Consider the following 19,517-nt stretch of genomic DNA (forward strand, 5'->3'; position numbering starts at 1 on the left):
CCTGTCTCAAAAAAAATTAAAAATAGTAATAATATAAAAATGAAAAATATGAGGAAGATCTGTTTTTACCAACATAGACAGATCTCTAAGCTATATTGTGACGTGTTCAGGGGGGTGGAGGGTATGAACCAAGAAGAATAAGATGACAATATTGTGTGGATGTATAAAGAAATAACTGTCGGCCGGGCGCGGTGGCTCACGCCTGTAATCCCAGCATTTTGGTTGGCCGAGGCGGGTGGATCACAAGGTCAGGAGATTGAGACCATGCTGGCTAACATGGTGAAACCCTGTCTCTACTAAAAAATACAAAAGCAAAATTAGCCAGGCGCGGTGGCAGGCCCCTGTAGTCCCAGCTACTCGGGAGGCTGAGGCAGGAGAATGGCATGAAGCCAAGATCGCACCACTACACTCCAGCCTGGGCGACGGAGCAAGACTCCGTCTCAAAAAAAATAAGGGGGGGTGGATAATGGTCAATGCACAGAAAAAGATCTGAACTCTTCCCAAGTGGTTTTGTCTGGAAAGTGTAGTTAATAGTGGTGGTGATGACTGGGGAAGATGGTCCTTTAAGTTTTTTCTGGAATGAATTTCTTTCTTTCTTTTTTTTTTCTTTTTTTGAGATAGTGTCTCGCTCTGTCACCCAGGCTAGAGTGCAGTGGCGCGATCTCAGCTCACTGCACCCTCCGCCTCCCGGGTTCAAGTGATTCTCCTGCCTCAGCCTCCCGAGTAGCTGGGATTACAGGCGTACCACCATGCCTGGCTAATTTTTGTATCTGTAGTAGAGATGGGGTTTCACCATGTTGGCCAGGCTGGTCTCAAACTCCTGACCTCAGGTGATCTGCCCACCTCGGCCTGCCAAAGTGCTGGGATTACAGGCGTGAGCCACCGCGCCTGGCCTGGAATGAATTTCTGAAATGAGAATGTGTTATGTAAAACTTCTGCCAAAAAAAGTGACCTGCTTGGAGTCTGTCATTATAAAGAAGTTAAGTAACACTGAAAAGTTTAAGAGCAAAAAATAATAACCCATCTCATTACCCAAAATAACCATCAGTGAACATCATTCTAGATATCCTTCCAAGTAGACCTAAAACTAGGCCACTGGGTAGAAGGATAGGACGGGATGAAGGGAAAGGAGAAAGGGTGAGAATTAAGTTATACACATCTTTTTAAATTAAAAGTATTACATTTAATTTTAACTTGTCTTTAAAAGAAGAAAATGGACACTTAAAAATTTTGCTGAACTTCAAACAAATGTTTCTTCACCATAAAATTCACTCGGACTCTGAAGTTAAAATAAAGTATGTAAAGCACAAGAAAACTGGATTTTCCGCCAGGTGCAGTGTCTCACGCCTGTAATCCCAGCACTTTGGGAGGCCGAGACAGGTGGATCACCTGTGGTCAGGAGTTCAAGACCAGCCTGGCCAAAATGGTGAAATCCCATCTCCACTAAAAACACAAAAATTAGTTGGGTGTGGTGGCAGAAGCCTGTAATTCCAGCTACTTGGGAGGCTCAGGCTGGAGAATTGCTTGAACCCGGGAGGCAGAGTTTGCACTGAGCCAAGATCGCGCCATTGCGTTCCAGCCTGGGCGACAAGAGCAAAACTCCATCTCAGCAAAAAAAAAAAAAAAAAAAAATCCAACCACAGGCGCCCACCATCACGCCCGGCTAATTTTTCGTATTTTTAGTAGAGACGGGGTTTCACTGTGTTAGCCAGGATGGTCTCGATCTCCTGACCTTGTGATCCGCCCACCTCAGCCTCCCGAAGTTCTGGGATTATAGGTGTGAGCCACTGTGCCTGGCCGGTGGATTTTTTAAATTACATGTTTCAGTTTCTTGTTTGTTTTTTTAGAGACCCGGTCTCACTCTCCTAGGCTGGAGGGCAGTGGCACAATCATAGCTCACTGCAGCCTCGACTTCCTGGGCTCAAGCGATCCTCCTGTCTCAGCCTCCTGAGTAGCTGGGACCACAGGCACATGCCATCACAAACTAGTTTCTTTCAAAAACTCCTCATGGATATGGTATTCTTGGACTTCTTTCATGTGTGACAATGGTGCCTATTGTTTTTATGTCTGCATGACAACCCCATTTGATAGTTTATTCTGAAGTCTATCTCTGGGAAATTATTAGAAGTGTCTCCACTGTGTGTCAGCATTAAATGGTGCTGTGGCCACATTCAGAAGCCAGCTTGTTTTTTTCACTTTGCAAATAATTTATTTTTTCAGTCTCAATGCCTGAAGAATTTGTCTCTTTCTTTCATTTCCATCAGCTTCTCTCTGACTGCTCTAATTTAGACTTTATGAAAATGTCTATATTCTCCCTGATTATGTAAAACCTTCAGTATTATTTGGTTTTCGGTTTGTTTGTTTTTGTCCCCCACAACGAGAGGGAGCTGGGGGTTTTGTTTGTGACAATACCCTCAGATACCAGCACAGGGCCTGGCACAGGGCAGTGCCCAGTTAATCACAACCAGAGGTAAAGGTAAAGAAGAGAAACTCAGGCTGGGCGCGGTGGCTCACACCTGTAATCTCAGCACTGTGGGAGGCCGAGGCAGGCAGATCACCTGAGGTCAGGAGTTTCAGACCACCCTGGCCAACACGGTGAAACCCCGTCTCTAGTAAAAATACAAAAATTAGCAGGGTGTGGTGGCACGTGCCTATAGTCCTAGCTACTCAGGGGGCTGAGGCAGGAGAATCGTTTGAACCCAGGAGGTGGAGGTTGCAGTGGGTCGAGATCACACCCCTGCACTCCAGCCTGGGCAACAGAACAAGACTCCATCTCAAAAACATAAACAAAACAAAACAAAAAATAAAAACAAAATAAATATATACTTATAAAATGTGGCCATTGCAATGGCTCATGCCTGTACTCCCAACACTTTGGGAGGCTGAGGCAGGAGGATGTCTTGAGGCCAGGAGTTCAAGACCAGCCTGGGCTACATACTGAGACCCATCTCTACAAAAATAAAAATATTAGCCAAGCATGGTGGCTTGCACCTGCAGTCCCAGCTACTTGGGAGGCTGAGGCAGGAGGATCACTTGAGCCCAGGAGTTGGAGGCTGCAGTGAGCTATGATCACAATACTGCACTCCAGCACAAGCAACAGATCAAGATCCTGTCTCTTAAAAAAAAATTAAAAATTTAGAAGCTATATTAAACAAATTAAATATTAAGTAAATATAAATATAAGTATATATGTATGTATATGCATGTGTATGCATATGTCTATGTCTATTACACATATTTATATATGTGTATATATATAGACACATATGCATACATAGGTACATATTAATATTTGCTTTTCTGGATGGGCACAGTGGCTCACATCTGTAATCCAAACACTTCAGGAGGCCAAGGCAGGCAGATCACTGGAGGTTAAGAGTTTGAGACCAGCCTGGCCAACATGGTGAAACCCCATCTCTACTAAAAATACAAAAATTAGCTGGGCGTGGTGGCGCACGCCTGTAATCCCAGCTACTCGGGAGGCTGAGGCAGGAGAATCGCTTGAACCGGGGAGGCAGAGGTTGCAGTGAACCAAGACCTCGCTACTGCACTCTAGCCTGGGTGACAGAGTGAGATTCTGTCTCAGAATTCTCAGAAAAAAAAACAATGTATGTATTTGCTTTTTCTGCATAAAATAACTCAAGAAGGACACACAAGAAAGTGGGTATAAGTAGCTGCTTCCAGGAAGGAGAAAAGAGTGGCAGGAAGCTTTTCACCTAACTCCTCTGTGCCAAGTCAACATATTACCCAGCCAAATAGAAAAATAAATTCAAACGGTGAAAAGAAAGGCCGCCAAGTGTTTGCTGGGCGGCGGGACGGTACTCACCAGGGTGCATAGGAAGCCGCTATGAAGAAATAGATGACCATCCGGTCGAACATGTGTAGACAGTGTTCCACCATCCTAGGGCGGCAGAGAAGCCGGCAGTCACAGCCCCTGCACAGCAGGGAAGGGCCAGTGCCCCCAGAGCCGTGCCCTGGGCTGATCGTGCCTGCCTACAGGTTAGCAGGGCTGGGCTCCTCTATCCAGCCAGGACCCCTTGGGCCTCAGAATCCCCATCTGTAAGTGATCAGGGCAGTGGTCTTTAAACCAGGCTCCTTATCACCCTAGGGGCTGCATGGAGACACCTTGCCTTGGGGGTCCCACTGAGGGCCTTGCACCCCTACAGGTAAGGATTGGACATCCTCCTCATTCCCACATTTTTTTTTTTTTTAGACAAGGTCTCGCTCTGTCTCCCAGGCTGGAGTGCAGTGGCACGATCTCAGCTCACTGTAACCTCCACTTCCCGGATTCAAGCCATTTTCTTGCCTCAGACTTCCAAGTAGCTGGGATTACAGGCACCCACCACCATGCCAGGCTAGTTTTTGTATTTTTAGTAGAGACAGGGTTTTGCCATGTTGGCCAGACTGGTCTCGTACTCCTGAACTCATGATCCACCCGCCTTGGCCTCCTAAAGTGCTGGGATTACAAGCGTGAGCCACCACACCCAGCCATCCTCCCCTACTTTAATCAGAGCGACTGTGCATTTCTTCTTTATATACTGGGTTTTTCCAAAGATTTATAATGGGGAAAGAATTCTGTAGACAAAGGGCAAAAATGGCCAGATGGAGTGGCTCACACCTGTAATTCCAGAGCTTTGGGAGGATGAGGTGAGAGAATTGCTTGAGCTCAGGAGTTGGAAACCAGCCTGGGCAACATAGTGAGACCTCATCTCTACTAACAATTAGAAAGATCAGCCAGGCATAATTGTGCGTGCCTGTAGGCCTAGCTACTCCAGAGGCTGAGGCAGGAGGATCTCTTGACCCTGGGAGGTTGGGACTGCAGTGAGCCATGTTTGTGCCACCACACTCCAGTCTGGGCAACAGAGCTAGATCCTGTCTCAAAAAAAAAAAAGTGCAAAAACTACTAAATTTCGTGCCCCTCAAGACTGTCTGGGAGCTGACATTCTAATGCTAGAAGAACTTAGTGGTTCGGATCCAAGCTCTGGAGCCAGCTCTACACTTCAGGAGTACATAACCTTGAGCAAGTACATAACCTTGAGCTTCGCTCAGGTCTCAGCTTCCTTCTCTGTAAAATACAGAGGATGCCGGCAACCTGACACGGGGCTGTGGGGAGGATTAAATTAGCTAATACTCAGCACAGTACATAGTAAGTGCTCAATAAATTCCAGCTGTTTTGGCCAGGCGTGGTGGCTCATGCCTGTAATCCCAGCACTTTGGGAGGCCAAGGTGGGCAGATCACGTGAGGTCAGGAGTCTGAGACCAGCCTGGCTAACATGGTGAAACCCCGTTTCTACAAAAAATACAAAACATTCCCCGTCTCTACTAAAAATCAAAAAAATTAGCCAGGCGTGGTGGTGGGCACCTGTAGTCCCAGCTACTTGGGAAGCTGAAGCAGGAGAATGGCGTGAACCCAGGAGGCAGAGCTTGCAGTGAGCTGAGATCATGCCACTGCACTCCAGCCTGGGCGACAGAGCAAGATTCTGTCTCAAATACATATATATATTAGCTGGGTGTGGTGGTGAGTGCCTGTAATCCCAGCTACTAGGGAGGCTGAGGCAGGAGAATTGCTTGAGCCTGGGAGGTGGAGGTTGCAGTGAGCTGAGATTGTGCCATTGCATTCCAGCTTGGGCAACAAGAGTGAAACTCTGTCTCAAAAAAAAAATAAATAAATAATAAAAATAAATAAACACCAACTGTTTTTATGATGACCTCACCTTGTGCAGTGAGCAATAACCCTCAATACATGGGACTGGCATGGGGCCAGCCTCCACAATGGTGCCCAATGAGCCAAGCCCCTAGTATTCACACACTGGGACCCTTCCCTCCCAAAACAAATAAGGTAAACTCAGGGAATCAATAGGACATTGCAGAAATGATGGTGTGTGGTTCCTGAGGCCAGGTCATAAAAGACATTACAGCTTCTGCCTTGCTCTATTAAGTCGCTAAGTTTGGGGAAAACAAGCTCCCAAGTGGCTGTGAAGACAGCCACACTACAGCCCAGCACTAGCTCACCAGCCAAGTGAGGGAGCTTAGACCCTCCAGCCCCAGTCAAGCCGTCAGATGACAGCAGCCCCAGCCAGCCTCTGACTACAGGAAACACCACGGACTGGAGCTACACAGCTAAAGCTCTCAGATTCCTAACCCCTTGAGGCTTTGAGAGAGAATAAGTGTTTCTTGTTATTTTAAGCCATAGTGCTCTGGAATACTTCGTTACAAAGCAATCACTGACCAGTACAAACTGTGGTCCTGTCTAGCAAAGTGCAGACCTGAACAAATTTGACTAATGACTGTATGCACAGCTCAACTGCATGTCTTCCTAGAAATTAAAGGGAGTGGCATACAGCTTTATGGGGGGCCTGGATTCCCAGAGTCAGCTTGGGTTGAATGTGGCTGCTATGCAACTTTGAGCAAATAAGGTTTCTTTTCTTCTTCTTTTTCTTTTCTTTTCTTTTTTTTTTTTTTTGAGACAGATTCTCACTCTATTGCCCAAGCTGGAGTGCAGTGGCACTATCTCGGCTCACTGCAACCTCCGCCTACCAGGTTCAAGCGATTCTCGTGCCTCAGCACCCTGAGTAGCTGGGATTACAGGTGTGTGCCAGCCACCGTGCCTGGCTAATTTTTGTATTTTTAGTAGAGACAGGGTTTCACCATGTGGGCCAGGCTGGTTTCAAACTCTTGACCTCAAGTGATCCTCCCACCTCAGCCACCCAAAATGCTGGGATTACAGGCATGAGCCACCTTGCCCAGCCCGTAATTTTTTTTTTTAATCAAAACTAGCCAGGCACAGTGGCTCACACTTGTAATCCCAGCAGTTTTGGAGGCCAAGGAGGGCAGATCGCCTGAGCCCAGGAATTCAAGACCAACCTGGGCAACACGATGAAACCCCATCACTACAAGAAATACACAAAATTAGCTAGATGCGGTGGTGCATGCCTGTAGTCCCAGCTACTCGGGAGGCTGAGATAGGAGGATTGCTTGAGCCCTGGAGGTGGAGGCTGCAGTGAACCAAGATGACATTACCACACTCCAACCTGGGTGACAGAGTGAGACCCCATCTCAAAAAACAACAAAAAAATCAAAACTGTAAAACTCAGGGATTCTAATGCCTACATTGCAGAATTATTGGAAAGATTAGGGAATGGCACCTGTAGCATGTCTGGAACGAAGCCCAGAGGGGAGCTGGCCCGTCATGACCACCCTGCAGCCAGCAGGGGCTTTTCTCTTAGTCCTCTCAGAAGCAAGCAAAACAAGTCAGGCGTGAAGGCTCATTCCTGAAACCCCAGCACTTTGGGAGGCTGAGGTGGGTGGATCACTTGAGCCCATGAGTTGGAGACCAGCCTGGGCAACATGGTGAAACCCCATCTCTACAAAAAGATACGAGAATTAGCCAGGCATGATGGCACACACCTGTGGTCTCAGTTCCTCAGGAGGCTGAGGCAGAAGGATTGCTTGAGCCCTGGAGGTGGAGACTACAGTGAGCTGAGACTGTACCACTGCACTCCAGCCTGGGCAACAGATTAAGACTCTTTCACGCCAGGCGCGGTGGCTTACGCTTGTAATCCCAGCACTTTGGGAGGCTGAGGTGGGCGGATCACGAGGTCAGGAGATCAAGACCATGGTGAAACCCCGTCTCTACTAAAAAATACAAAAATTAGCCGGGCGTGGTGGTGGGCGCCTGTAGTCCCAGCTACTTGGAGAGGCTGAGGCAAGAGAATGGCGTGAACCCGGGAGGCGGAGCTTGCAGTGAGCCGAGAGCGCGCCACTGCACTCCAGCCTGGGCAACAGAGCGAGACTCCGTCTCAAAAAAAAAAAAAAAAAGACTCTTTCTCAAACAAACAAACAAGCAAACAAACAAAAAACAAGTTGGCCAGGAACAGTGGCTCACACCTGTAATCCCAACATTTTGGGAGGCCGAGGTGGGTGGACCATCTGAGGTCAGGAGTACGAGACCAGCCTGGCCAACATGGCGAAACCCAATCTCTACCAAAAAAAAAAAACCCCAAAACAAACAAAAAAAAACACAAAAATTAGCTGGGCGTGTTGTAGTAGTCCCAGCTACTCAGGAGGCTGAGGCAGGAGAACTGCTTGAACCCAGGAGGCGGAGGTTGCAATGAGCTGAGATGGCGCCACTGCACTCGTGCCTGGGCTATAGAGTGAGACTCTATCTCAAAAAAAAACAAAAAACAACAACAAAAAGTGAGCAAACCAGGCTCCCATGGGCAAGGTGGTGTGCCCCGAAGAGATTCAATCGCAGCCTGTGTAAGGCAGGGCTTTTGCCTCCTGCAAAGCCAGCCTGTGGGTCGCCCAGCCCAGCCCCTCGCAGCTCAGTGGAGAATGTCACCAGGCAGACCGGATGTCCTGGTTCACCCCGCAGGCCGCCATGGGTCCCCCTGCCCCGACCCCCTACCCGGCATGGGTCCCCTCTGGGCGGGAGGCACCTGAGGTGGCTCTTCTTCCAGGAGATGGTGTGAAACACGGTGGACACCACGAAGAGGCCACAGAGGCCGAGGCCGTAGATCCAGGCGGAGATGGTCTCCCAGTCATCGTCCGACAGGAAGTAGAGGTTGGAGCTGCCCAGGATGCTGGGGATGATCCAGAACTGGAGGGGCAGGGACGGCAGGAACGGGTGCAGCAGCTGGGTGGCTCAGAGCACACCTCCTGCCCCTTCCCCGGATGAGCTGCCCAACGTGGCAGCACTCCGCTCTTGAAATGTGGTCAGTGCCACTGAAGAGCGGAATCATTTTATTTTACTTTAAGGGATTCAAGTGTAAATTTCCTTCCTTCCTTCCTTCCTTCCTTCCTTCTTTCCCTCCCTCCTTTCCCTTTCCTTCTTTCCTTCCATCCTTCCTTCCTTCCTTCTTCCTTTCCTTTCCCTTTTCCCCTTTCCCCTTTCCTTTCCTTTTTTTCTTTTCTCTTTTCCTTTCCTCTTTCTTTCTTCCCCTTCCCTCCTCCCTCTCTCCTCCCTCCCTCCCCCCCTCCCCCCCCTCCCTCCTTCCTTCCTGTCCCCCAGGCTGGAGTGCAGTGGTGCAATCGCAGTTCAATACAGCCTCGACTTCCTGGGCTCAAGTGATCCTCCCACCTTGGCCTCCCAAGTAGCTGGGACTACAGGCGCACACTACCACGACTGGCCAATTTTTACATTTTTTTATAGAGATGGGGTCTGGCTATAATGCCCAAGCTGGTCTTGAATTCCTGACCTCAGGCGATCCTCCCACCTTGGCCTTCAAAGGACTGGGATTATAGGCGTGAGCCACCATGCCCAGCCTCAGGTGTCAATTTCAACAGCCATGTGGGGCCAGTGGCTGCCAACCTGGACAGTGCAGGTCTAGATCTTTGATTCAATTCTCAAAGGGGTCCATGTATGAAACGGTCAAAGACCACGTCCCAGGGAGTGGCCGTCCCCATCACACCCCAGCCCCTCTCTGGGCTACCACACAGAGAAGTATGATGTGCCACATGTCACACATCATCATCACTGATGTCCTGACCTCATCTGCTTGGACTGCCCTGAAGGAAGAGCCCAGCCCTGAGCAGCACAGGCGCCCAGGTACCATTCAGCTTGTAAACGGGTTTAAACAGTGGATGGCGGCCGGGAGCGGTGGCTCACGCCTGCAATCCCAGCACTTTGGGAGGCTGAGGCGGGCGGATCACGAGGTCAGGAGTTCAAGACCAGTCTGGCCAATATGGTGAAACCCTGTCTGTACTGAAAAATACAAAAAATTAGCCAGGCATGGTGGTGCGCGCCTGTAATCCCAGCTACTCAGGAGGCTGAGGCAGGAGAATTGCTTGAACTCGGGAGGTGGAGATTGCAGTGAGCTCAGATTGCGCCACTGCACTCCAGCCTGGTGACAGAGCAAGACTGTCTCAGAAAAATTTTTTTTTAAAATAGTGGATGGTCCACCATGATTCACTGTAGAGAATGTAATCTCCAAATCCTCTGCCCTTATAGGTGCATGGCCTGGCCCTTCCCAGCCCCTCTACTGTACTTTTCCCTACTCTCCCTCCTGCTCTGCCCCAGGTCACCACACCTTGGCCTTCCTGGCCTTCATCCAGTTGTCCCAACACTTTTCTGCCTCGGGGCCTCTGCACATGCTGTTCCCTTGTCCTCAACATGCTGTTCCCTTCACTCTCTGGGAGGCTGGCTCCTACTCATCCTTCAGGAGCTGGTTAATATCACTCTGGCAGGAGCACCTGCTCTGTCCTTTGACTGACACAGGCCTCTCCTGTTGTCTGTAGTACCTGGTGCCCTCTCTCCCTGGCAGCCCCCACATCTTATATGATAGACTTACTTAATCATTATTTCCCCCACACAACACGAGCTGCACAGGGTCACCAGTGCACGGTGGGCACCTAAGAAATATATACCGAAGTCAGGCAGCGAGGCAGGCAGGAAGGAAGAAATGCTGAAAGAACCCTTTTGGGAAGAGGTGGGCAAATCAGGGCCGGGTGCAGTGGCTCACACCTGTAATGCCAGCACTTTGGGAGGCCAAGGCGGGCAGATCACTTGAGGTCAGGAGTTCGAGACCAGCCTAGCCAACATGACAAAACCCCATCTCTACTTAAGAAAAAAAAAAAAAAGAAATTAGCGAGGCATGGTGGTAGGCGCCTGTATCCCTGCTAGTCAGGAGGCTGAGGCAGGAGAATCGCTTGAACCCAGGAGGCGGAGGCTGCAGTGAGCCATGATTGCGCCACTGCACTCCAGCTTGGGTGACAGAGAGAGACTCCATCTCAAAAAAAATAAATAATTTTAAACTTTTTTTTTAAAAGTAGGGAGGTGGTAGGCTGGGCACGGTGGCTCACGCCTGTAATCCCAGCACTTTGGGAGGCCGAGGCAGGCGGATCACGAGGTCAGGAGATCGAGACCATCCTGGCTAACATGGTGAAACCCCATCTCTACTAAAAAAATACAAAAAATTAGCCAGGCATGGTGACGGGTGCCTGTAGTCCCAGCTACTCGGGAGGCTGAGGCAGGAGAATGGCTTGAACCCAGGAGGCAGAGCTTACAATGAGCGGAGATCATGCCATTGCACTCCAGCCTGGGCGGCAGAGCGAGACTCTGTCTCAAAAAAAAAGGTAGGCAGGTGGTAATTCAGCCCCAACAATGTGCATCCTCCAGGACTCACTGAAAAGCAATCTGTCTGCAAAATCAGCCCAGGTGAGTCCCAAAGGAAGGAGGTGTCCCGCTAGCCTCCCCGACACCCAGGCTGGGCACCGGATGGGGACAGGTCAACAGCAGTGCACAGAATGGGGACAGGTCAACAGCAGAATAGGATGGCTCCTTAATAAGAAGCCATCAGCCACCTACATGTCCATCTGCGCATGGCAGACTGAACATCAACAGGGAAGATAGAAGCCTTGCTGTAGGGGATGAAATTATAACTTTAAAAAATCATTTCTGGCCGGGTGCAGTGGCTCACACCTGTAATCCCAGCACTTTGGGAGGCGGAGGCCAGGAGGATCACCTGAGGTCAGGAGTTCAAGACCAGCCTGGCCAACATGGTAAAACCCCCTCTCTACTAAAAATACAAAAATTAGCTAGGCATGGTGGCATGCGCCTGTAATTCCAGCTACTTGGGAGGCTGAGGCAGGAGAATCACTTCAACCCATGAGGCGGAGGTTGCAGAGAGCCAAGATCACGCCACCATACTCCAGCCTGGGTGACAGAGCGAGATTCCATCTCAGAAAAAAAAAACAACAACAACAAAAAAAAAAACACTTTCGTTAATCTTACTACATCATCTTAAAAAAATAAACAGCAACTGGCCAGGTGCAGTGGCTCATGCCTGTAATCCCAGCACTTTGGGAGGCCAAAGCAGGTGGATCGCTTGAGGCCAGGAGTTTGAGACCAGTCTGGCCAACAGGGCAAAACCTCATCTCTACTAAAAATACAAAAATTAGCCAGGCATGGTGGCGCATGCCTGTAGCCCCAGCAAGACTCCATCTCAAAAAAAATAAACAGCAACTATCTCATGCTGCTTCATAATTTGGGGACATCCTTCTCATTAGGCTGTAGACTCTGATTATGTTTTGTGCTATTTTAAAATATTTTATTTTATTTTTTTTAGAGATGGAATCTCTCTCTGTTGCCCAGGCTGGAGTGCAGTAGTACAATCATAGCTCACTGCAGCCTCGACCTCCTGGGCTCACATGATCCTCTTGCCTTGGCCTCCTGAGTAGCTGGGACCACAGACACATGCCACTGTGCCTGGATCCTAGTTTGTGCTATTTTGCGATCACCTACCATGCCTAGTATTCATTCAGTTGCTCACTCACTCATTCTTTCATTCCACAAACCTGTGAGCACAGGACATGTCCTCAGGAATGAAATGATACATGCCATCACCCTGCCCTCACCCTGTGCTCATAGGTGCTGAGGGTGCATCCAATAAATGAATGAGTTAACAGCAGGGGCCTGGTACTTGTGACTCAATCACCCACTTCCTGGAGCCTGCTGGACTATGAATATGCCTTGTGTTTATAGCATCAGTGGCCAGAGGAGATCCTAAACAGGTTTTTGTCCCCAGCCTCACAGCTTCTCCCAGGTATGATGGCAGGAGCAATTCAGCACTTCCTTATTTTTTTGAAAACGAGTTCGCTCATTCTGTTCTGCACTCAACTGGAGTAAAGTGGCACAATCTTGGCTCACTGCAGCCTCTGCTTCCTGGATTCAAGCAATTCTCCTGCCTCAGCCTCCTCAGTAGCTGGGATTACAGGCGCACACCATCACACCCGGCTAATTTTTGTATTTTTAGTAGAGATGGGGTTTCACCATGTTGGCCAGGCTGGTCTCGAACTCCCAACCTCAAGTGATTCGCCCACCTCAGCCTCCCAAAGTGCTGGGATTACAGGCATGAGCCACTGTGCCCAGCCAATTCAGCACCTCTTTCCTCAAGAGTATGCTGGAAAAGAAACACACTTGTCAATGTGCCCACATTGTGCCAACATGGTGCCTTTAGCAACACTCACGGCCACTGTTGGGAGTGGCTCTTATGATGCCCATTCTACAGATAAGGAAACTGAGGCTCAGGGCCACTAAATGATGGAGCTGGGATTCAAAGGCAGGTCTTCTCTTCCTAGAGTTTTACTTTTCAGGGTGCAGTATAGGCCTGTGTCGATGAGTTAGCTTGCCGCTTTGGGCAGATTCTCTCACCCAAGCCTCAGTTTCCTCCCTTGCAAAAGAGGGAGTTATGTGTTCATTCTCAAATATTTTCCGAGCCCCTACTATGCACACAGCATGGGGCTTCAGAGGTGAGCCAGTGAGAACCAGTCTCTGCTCAGCAGAGCACCTGCTCAAAAGGGACTGACTGAGAAAATACGAACTTAGAACCCAGTGTGGGCCAGTGCGGTGGCTCGCGCCTTTAATCCCAGCACTATGGGAGGCCGAGGTGGGTGGATCATGAGGTCAGGAGATCGAGACCATCCTGGCTAACACGGTGAAACCCCGTCTCTACTAAAAATACAAAAAATTAGCCGGGCTTGGTGGCGGGCGCCTGTGGTCCCAGCTACTCGGGAGGCTGAGGCAGGAGAATGGTGTGAACCTGGGAGGTGGAGCTTGCAGTGAGCCGAGATCGCACCACTGCGTTCCAGCCTGAGTGACAGAGCAAGACTCCATCTCAAAAAAACAAAACAAAACAAAACAAAACCTAGTGTGGTCCAGGCACACACTAAGTTCAAATCAGCACCAGCCACTCCTTTCTAATACACCGGTGGCCCACGGTTAAAGGCCTGGGCTCAGGCCAAACACACAATAGACCCCGGGGTCTAACAGGTCAGGGCGAGGGGTTTGAGAATTAATTCACCTCCACACACGCTATCTGGGCACCTCCTTGTGCCAGGTGTGCTGAGATGTCCCGAGATATCAAAGAATCCAGCAGGGATTCTGTTTGAACTCACATCTGCATTGCCAGGGCCTGGAGCACTGCCTGGTGCCTTGAGGGTACCCAGGAACTGTTTGCTGAATGAAGGCGCGATGGACAGCTAGCATGGTGCTGGGCTGTGAGGGCTACAATGGCTGGGGAGGCAGGCACCGGCTCAGAGCTTCCCAGCATCTGGGCAGACGGGAACGCTTTGTTGGGGAACATTTCAGCAAGGCTTGTGACTGATGGAAAGGGTTTCATAGGCAGGGCTGGAGTGGAGACGAGAACTATTCCAGGTAACAGGAACAGCACGTGCAAAGGCATGGAGTCATGTCTTCTATTTAGGAAACAGTGAGGGATTCAAGTGCTTGAGCCCGAGAGCAAGGCATGGTGGTGGGAGGTGCGTGGACAGACAACCTAGGAGCTTGCTAGAGTGACACGATGCCATACTAGGTACTAGGGAGCCATTGAAGGTTCTTTTTTGTTTGTTTTTGAGACAGGATCTTGCTCTGTCACCCAGGCTGGAGTGCAATGGCATGATCTCGGCTCACTGCAACTTGCGATTCCTGGGTTCAAGTGATTCCCCTGTCTCAGCCTCCCGAGTAGCTGGGGTTACAGGTGCCTGCCACCATGCCCAGCGAATTTTTGTATTTTTAGTAGAGATGGGGTTTCACCATGTTGGCCAGGCTGGTCTCAAACTCCTGATCTCAGGTGATCTGCCCGCCTCAGCCTTCCAAAGTGCTGGGATTACAGGTGTGAGCCACCATGCCTGGCCCCATCAAAGGTTCTTAGAGCAAGAGAGAGACATGGCCAGCACTGCAGTCCAATTTACCCCAGTGGCCTTCCCTCGAAACACACTCGCTCTTCTGAGGGCCACAGAAGACCCGAGGAACAGGCCACTTAGGACATACGTGAAGGAGGTGACTTCCCCTACCCCCCTTCCCTGGAAGTGTCCCCATCTCAGCCCTGAGCCCCCCAAAAGCCAACTCACAGCATGGGTGGCACAGTTGGCCGCATGTTCATACTCTGTGGGCTGGTACCTCTTGTGGGCAGGGACTCGGTGGTTCATGAACCTGGAAGGAGAGGAAGAATTCCAGAGGGAGAATTCCAGGAAGCTCCGCTGGGGAAGAGGTGCCATCCGAATTCCCAGGAAGCCTGAAGACCTCACTTCCTACTGGTAGGAAAAGAAGAGCACTCCCCTTCTCCCTTTTCCATCTCCACCTCTCTCTCTCCTCTTCCCTCCCCTCCCTCACTCTTTCTGATCATTAAATCGTTTTGGATTATCCAATATTTTGTGCCTAATCCCCAATGCAGTGTTTGTTACAAAATTTTACTAAATGCTAGATATAGCATTCTCTTCATTTACCTTTTTTTTTTTTGAGACGGAGTCTCGCTCTGTCGACAGACTGGAGTGTAGTGGCGTGATCTCAGCTCACTGCAACCTCTGCCTCCCAAGTTCAAGCAATTCTCTTGCCTCAGCCTCCTGAGTAGCTGGGCGTGTGCCACCACGCCAGGCTAATTCTTGTACTTTTAGTAGAAATGGGGTTTCACCATGTTGGCCAGGCTGGTCTCGAAATCCTGACCTCAGGTGATCCACCCGCCTCAGCCTCCCAAAGTGCTGGGATTACAGGCGTGAGCCACCATGCCCTGCCTTTTTTATTTTTTATTTTTTCCACAGGGTCTCATTCTGTCACTCAGGCTAGAGTGCAGTGGTGCAATCATGGCTCACTGCTGCCTCCACCTCCTGGGCTCAAGAGATCCTCCCGCCTCAGCCTTCTGAGATGCTGGCACTACAGGCACAATCTACCATGCCCTGCTAAATTTTTTTTAATTTTTTATAGAGATAGGGTTTCATCACGTTGCCTAGGCTGGTCCCGACCTCCTGGGCTCAAGCGATCCTCCCACCTCAGCTTCCCAAAGTGCTGGGATTACAGGTGTGAGCCACCGCACCTGGCCAAGCAACTGGTAGTTTTCATGGCTGTATCGTATACCACTGGGTGAACAGACCACAAGTGACTTCTCCAACCCACTGCAGGGGGACACTCCTGTTTGGGGATATTATGGATAACTCAGCCCACGAATATTTTTGTGCATATTTTTTGGTGAACACGTGCACTTATTTCTTCTGGGCTCATGACTTTATCTTAAAAATAAACGTTCCTGGCCAGGTGCAGTGGCTCACGCCCATAACCCCAGCACTTTAGGAGGCCGAGGCAGGCAGATCGAGACCAGCCTGGCCAACATGGTGAAACCCCATCTCTACTAAAAATACAAAAATTAGCTGGGAGTGGTGGCATGTGCCTGTAATCCCAGATACTTGGGAGGCTGAGGCAGAAGAATGGCTTGAGGGAGGTGGAGGTTGCAGTGAGCCGAGATCGTACCATTGCACTCCAACCTGGGCAACAGAGTGAGACTCCATTTAAAAAAAAAAAAATGTTAGCCAGGCGTGGTGCCACAGGCCTATAATCGCAGCTACTTGGGAGGCTGAGGCAGGAGAATCATTTGAACCCAGGAGGCAGAAGTTGCAGTGAGCCGAGATTGTGCCACTGCACTCCAGCCTGAGTGACAGAGAGAGACTCATTCTCAAGAAAACAAAACAAAACAAACAAAACAAAAATTCCCAATGTTTTGGTGTCTTTTTAGAATCTTCAAAGCGTTATCACCTCTGTTTAATCCTCACCGGAGCACCATGTGGAGCTATTGGCCATTTTACAGATGGAGAAGCTACAGGGCAGGGAGGTGAGGGAAAGAGATCACCGGGTGGGAAGGGACACAACCCAGCCTTAGTTGACTCCGACATCTGGTTCTGCTTTGACGCAAGTCTGTGCTGGGGGACTTAGGCTGGGAAGACAGACACGGGTTGGCTGGGCAGGAAAGAGGCATCCAAGAGCTGGGGATAAGGTCTGCACACACTTGGCTGTCGGACAAGCAGCCAGGACCACAGCAGCAAGCATGTCTTCAGCCCACACAGGCTCGGAATCAGCTCACCTGGACGTTGCCAAGCAGCCACCCAATGGGGTTAAACTCCACTAAACACACCAAAAACTTTCCCCCCAGGTCCGATGGTTACTTTGTAGACTGCCCCCCAAACAAATGAGTGTATGGTTCAGAACAAATCACTCCATGCAGTATATATGGGTCACTGAGCATTTATTGGGCATTTTCTGTATGCCGGTGTCATACCAGTAGTTCATGGAGCATTTATTTATTCAGTATTTCCTGTGTGCTGGCTCCATGCTCGTAAAGACCCTGGAACATTCGTTGAGCACCTTCTGTGTGCTGGCTCCATGCTAAGTATAGTTCATTGAGCACTTATTAAGCATCTTTTGTGTGCTGGCTCCATACTAAATACAGCGCATGCAGCATTTGTTAAGCACCTCCTGTATGCTGGATCCAGGTTAAGTACAGTTATGGAGCATTCATTGAGCACCTTCCGTATGCTGGCCTCATGCTAAGTGCAGCTCATGGAGCATTTATTAGGCACCTTCTGTGTGCTGGCTCCATGCTAAGTATAGTTCATGAAGCATTTATTAAGCACCTTCTGTGTGCTCGATCCATGCTAAGTACAGCTCATGGAGCATTTATGGAGCACCTTTGATGTGTTGGCTCCATGCTAAGTATAGTTCATGAAGCATTTATTAAGCACCTTTTGTGTGCTGGCTCCATGCTAACTGCAGCTCATGGAGCATTTATTAAGCACCTTCTGTGTGCTGGCTTCATGCTAGTACAGACCTGGGGCATTGATTGAGCACCTTCTGTGTGCTAGCTGTATGCTAGCATAGTTCAGGGCTCATTTATGGAGCATATTGTGTATGCTGGCTTCATGTATGCCGGTATGGGCAGGGCAGGAGTGAAAGCTGGGCAGGGGGGTCTGCCAGGCACTGTGTCTCCAAAAAAAAAGACGAAAGAGACACAGAGAGGACATCAAATGAAGACAGAGACACACAGGGAGGACAGCCATGTGATGGTGGAGGCAGAGATTGTGGCAATGCGAAGAAATATCTGCTGTTCTAAGCCGCTGGTGTGTGGTCACCTGTGATTCCAGCCCTCGGACACAAACACAGGTGCATGTCGTGCTTGTTTTTTTCTTTATTTTTATTTCTTTCCCCGGCTAATTTTTTGTATTTTATAGAGACAGGTTTCACCGTGGTCTCGATCTCTGACCTTGCCCCCCCGGCCTCCAAATCCACCGCGCCCGGCCTATTTTTATTTCTTTTTAATTTGAGACTGAGTCTTGCTCTATCACCCAGGTTGGAGTGCAATGGCATGATCTCAGCTCACTGCAACCTTCGCCTCCTGGGTTCAAGTGATTCTCCTGCCTCAGACTCCTGAGTAGCTGGGATTACAGGCGCCTGCCACCACGCCTGGCTATTTTTTGTAATTTTAGTAGAGATGGGGTTTCACCATGTTGGCCAGGCTGGTCTTGAACTCCTGACCTCAGGTGATCCACCTGTCTCAGGCTCCTAAAGTGCTGGGATTACAGGCTTGAGCCACTGCGCCCAGCCTTTGTTGTTGGTTTTTGTTTTTGTTTTTTTGAGAAAGGGTCTTGCTCTGTGGCCCCACTATCATAGCTCACTGCAGCCTCGACCTCCTGGGCTCGAGCAATCCTCCCACCTCAGCCTCCCAAGTAGCTGGGATTACAGGTGCACACCACCACACCCGGCTATTTTATTTTATTTTTATTTTTGTAGAAGCGAGGTCTCACTATGTTGTCCAGGCTGGTCTCAAACTCCTGACCTCAGTTAATCTTCCCACCTCAGCCTCCCAAAGTGTTGGGATTACAGGCATGAGCCACTGTGCCTGGCCTCTTTACCTTTTTCTTTTGAAACAGGGTCTCACCCTGTCACCCAGGCTGGAGTGCAGTGGTATGATCACAGCTCACTGCAAGCTTGAACTCCTGGGCTCAAGGGATCCTCCCTTGTCAGGTGCACTCCACCATGCCCAGCTAATACTTTTTAATTTTTGTAGAGATACAGTCTCACTATATTGCTCAGGCTGGTCTCCAACTCCTGGGCTCAAGCAATCCTCCTGCCTCAGCCTCCTGAGTAGCTGAAGTTACAGGTGCCTGCCACCACACCCAGCTAATTTTTTAATTTTTTGTTGAGACTGGGTCTTGCTCTGTTGCCCAGGCTGGTCGCAAGCTCCTGACCTCAAACAATCGTCCTCCCTTGGCCTCCCAAAGTGCTGGGATTATAGGAATGAGCCACTGTGCCTGGCCTCACAGTATTCATTTAGAGAGACTCTGCCCAAAAGCCCTCCAGGAGGCCGGGCCAATTTACGCTTCCCACCAACTGGGCAGGGAGTCCGGAGACCAACTATGAGGGTGTGGTTTGCACCGGTCTCCAAGGTGGGAAACCTATTCTCCCCCTGAGGTCTCCCCCTCTACCTGCCACCAGGTGCAGGCCTGCAGCCCTGGCTCCTCCTGCTCCTGTAACAAACACCAGCCACATGGGTCCCAGGGTGATGTCACGGTTGCCGTGGCGACCTGGGGCGGGCAGTTATTTATTTATTTCTGAGTTCCACAAGACTCTCCTTGTCTCTCAGTCACTGTGGCCATTGAATGCTGGCAGAGAGGGGAGAGGGAGGCCCGGAGACAGGGCCGTGGGCAAACGACCAAGAAACAGTGTTCCCACCACCCTGAAGACCCGAGCACTTTCCCTT

General features: G+C 49.8%; 1 protein-coding gene across 2 annotated transcripts in view; it reads right to left on the reverse strand.

The window, feature by feature from the left end:
• Window positions 1-19,517, reverse strand: part of MMD2 (monocyte to macrophage differentiation associated 2) — a 65,449-nt gene that overhangs the window by 21,443 nt on the left and 24,489 nt on the right. For both annotated transcript variants that reach the window (XM_058442339.1, XM_032755789.2), the window contains exons 2-4: window positions 14,848-14,929; window positions 8,439-8,599; window positions 3,827-3,901 (exon numbers count right to left, since the gene is read on the reverse strand). In XM_058442339.1, coding sequence (XP_058298322.1) covers window positions 3,827-3,901; window positions 8,439-8,599; window positions 14,848-14,929 — 318 coding nt within the window. The remainder of the gene's footprint in view (window positions 1-3,826; window positions 3,902-8,438; window positions 8,600-14,847; window positions 14,930-19,517) is intronic.

This window comes from Hylobates moloch, unplaced genomic scaffold (assembly GCF_009828535.3).
Source record: "Hylobates moloch isolate HMO894 unplaced genomic scaffold, HMol_V3 SCAFFOLD_1, whole genome shotgun sequence".
NCBI lineage: Eukaryota > Metazoa > Chordata > Mammalia > Primates > Hylobatidae > Hylobates > Hylobates moloch.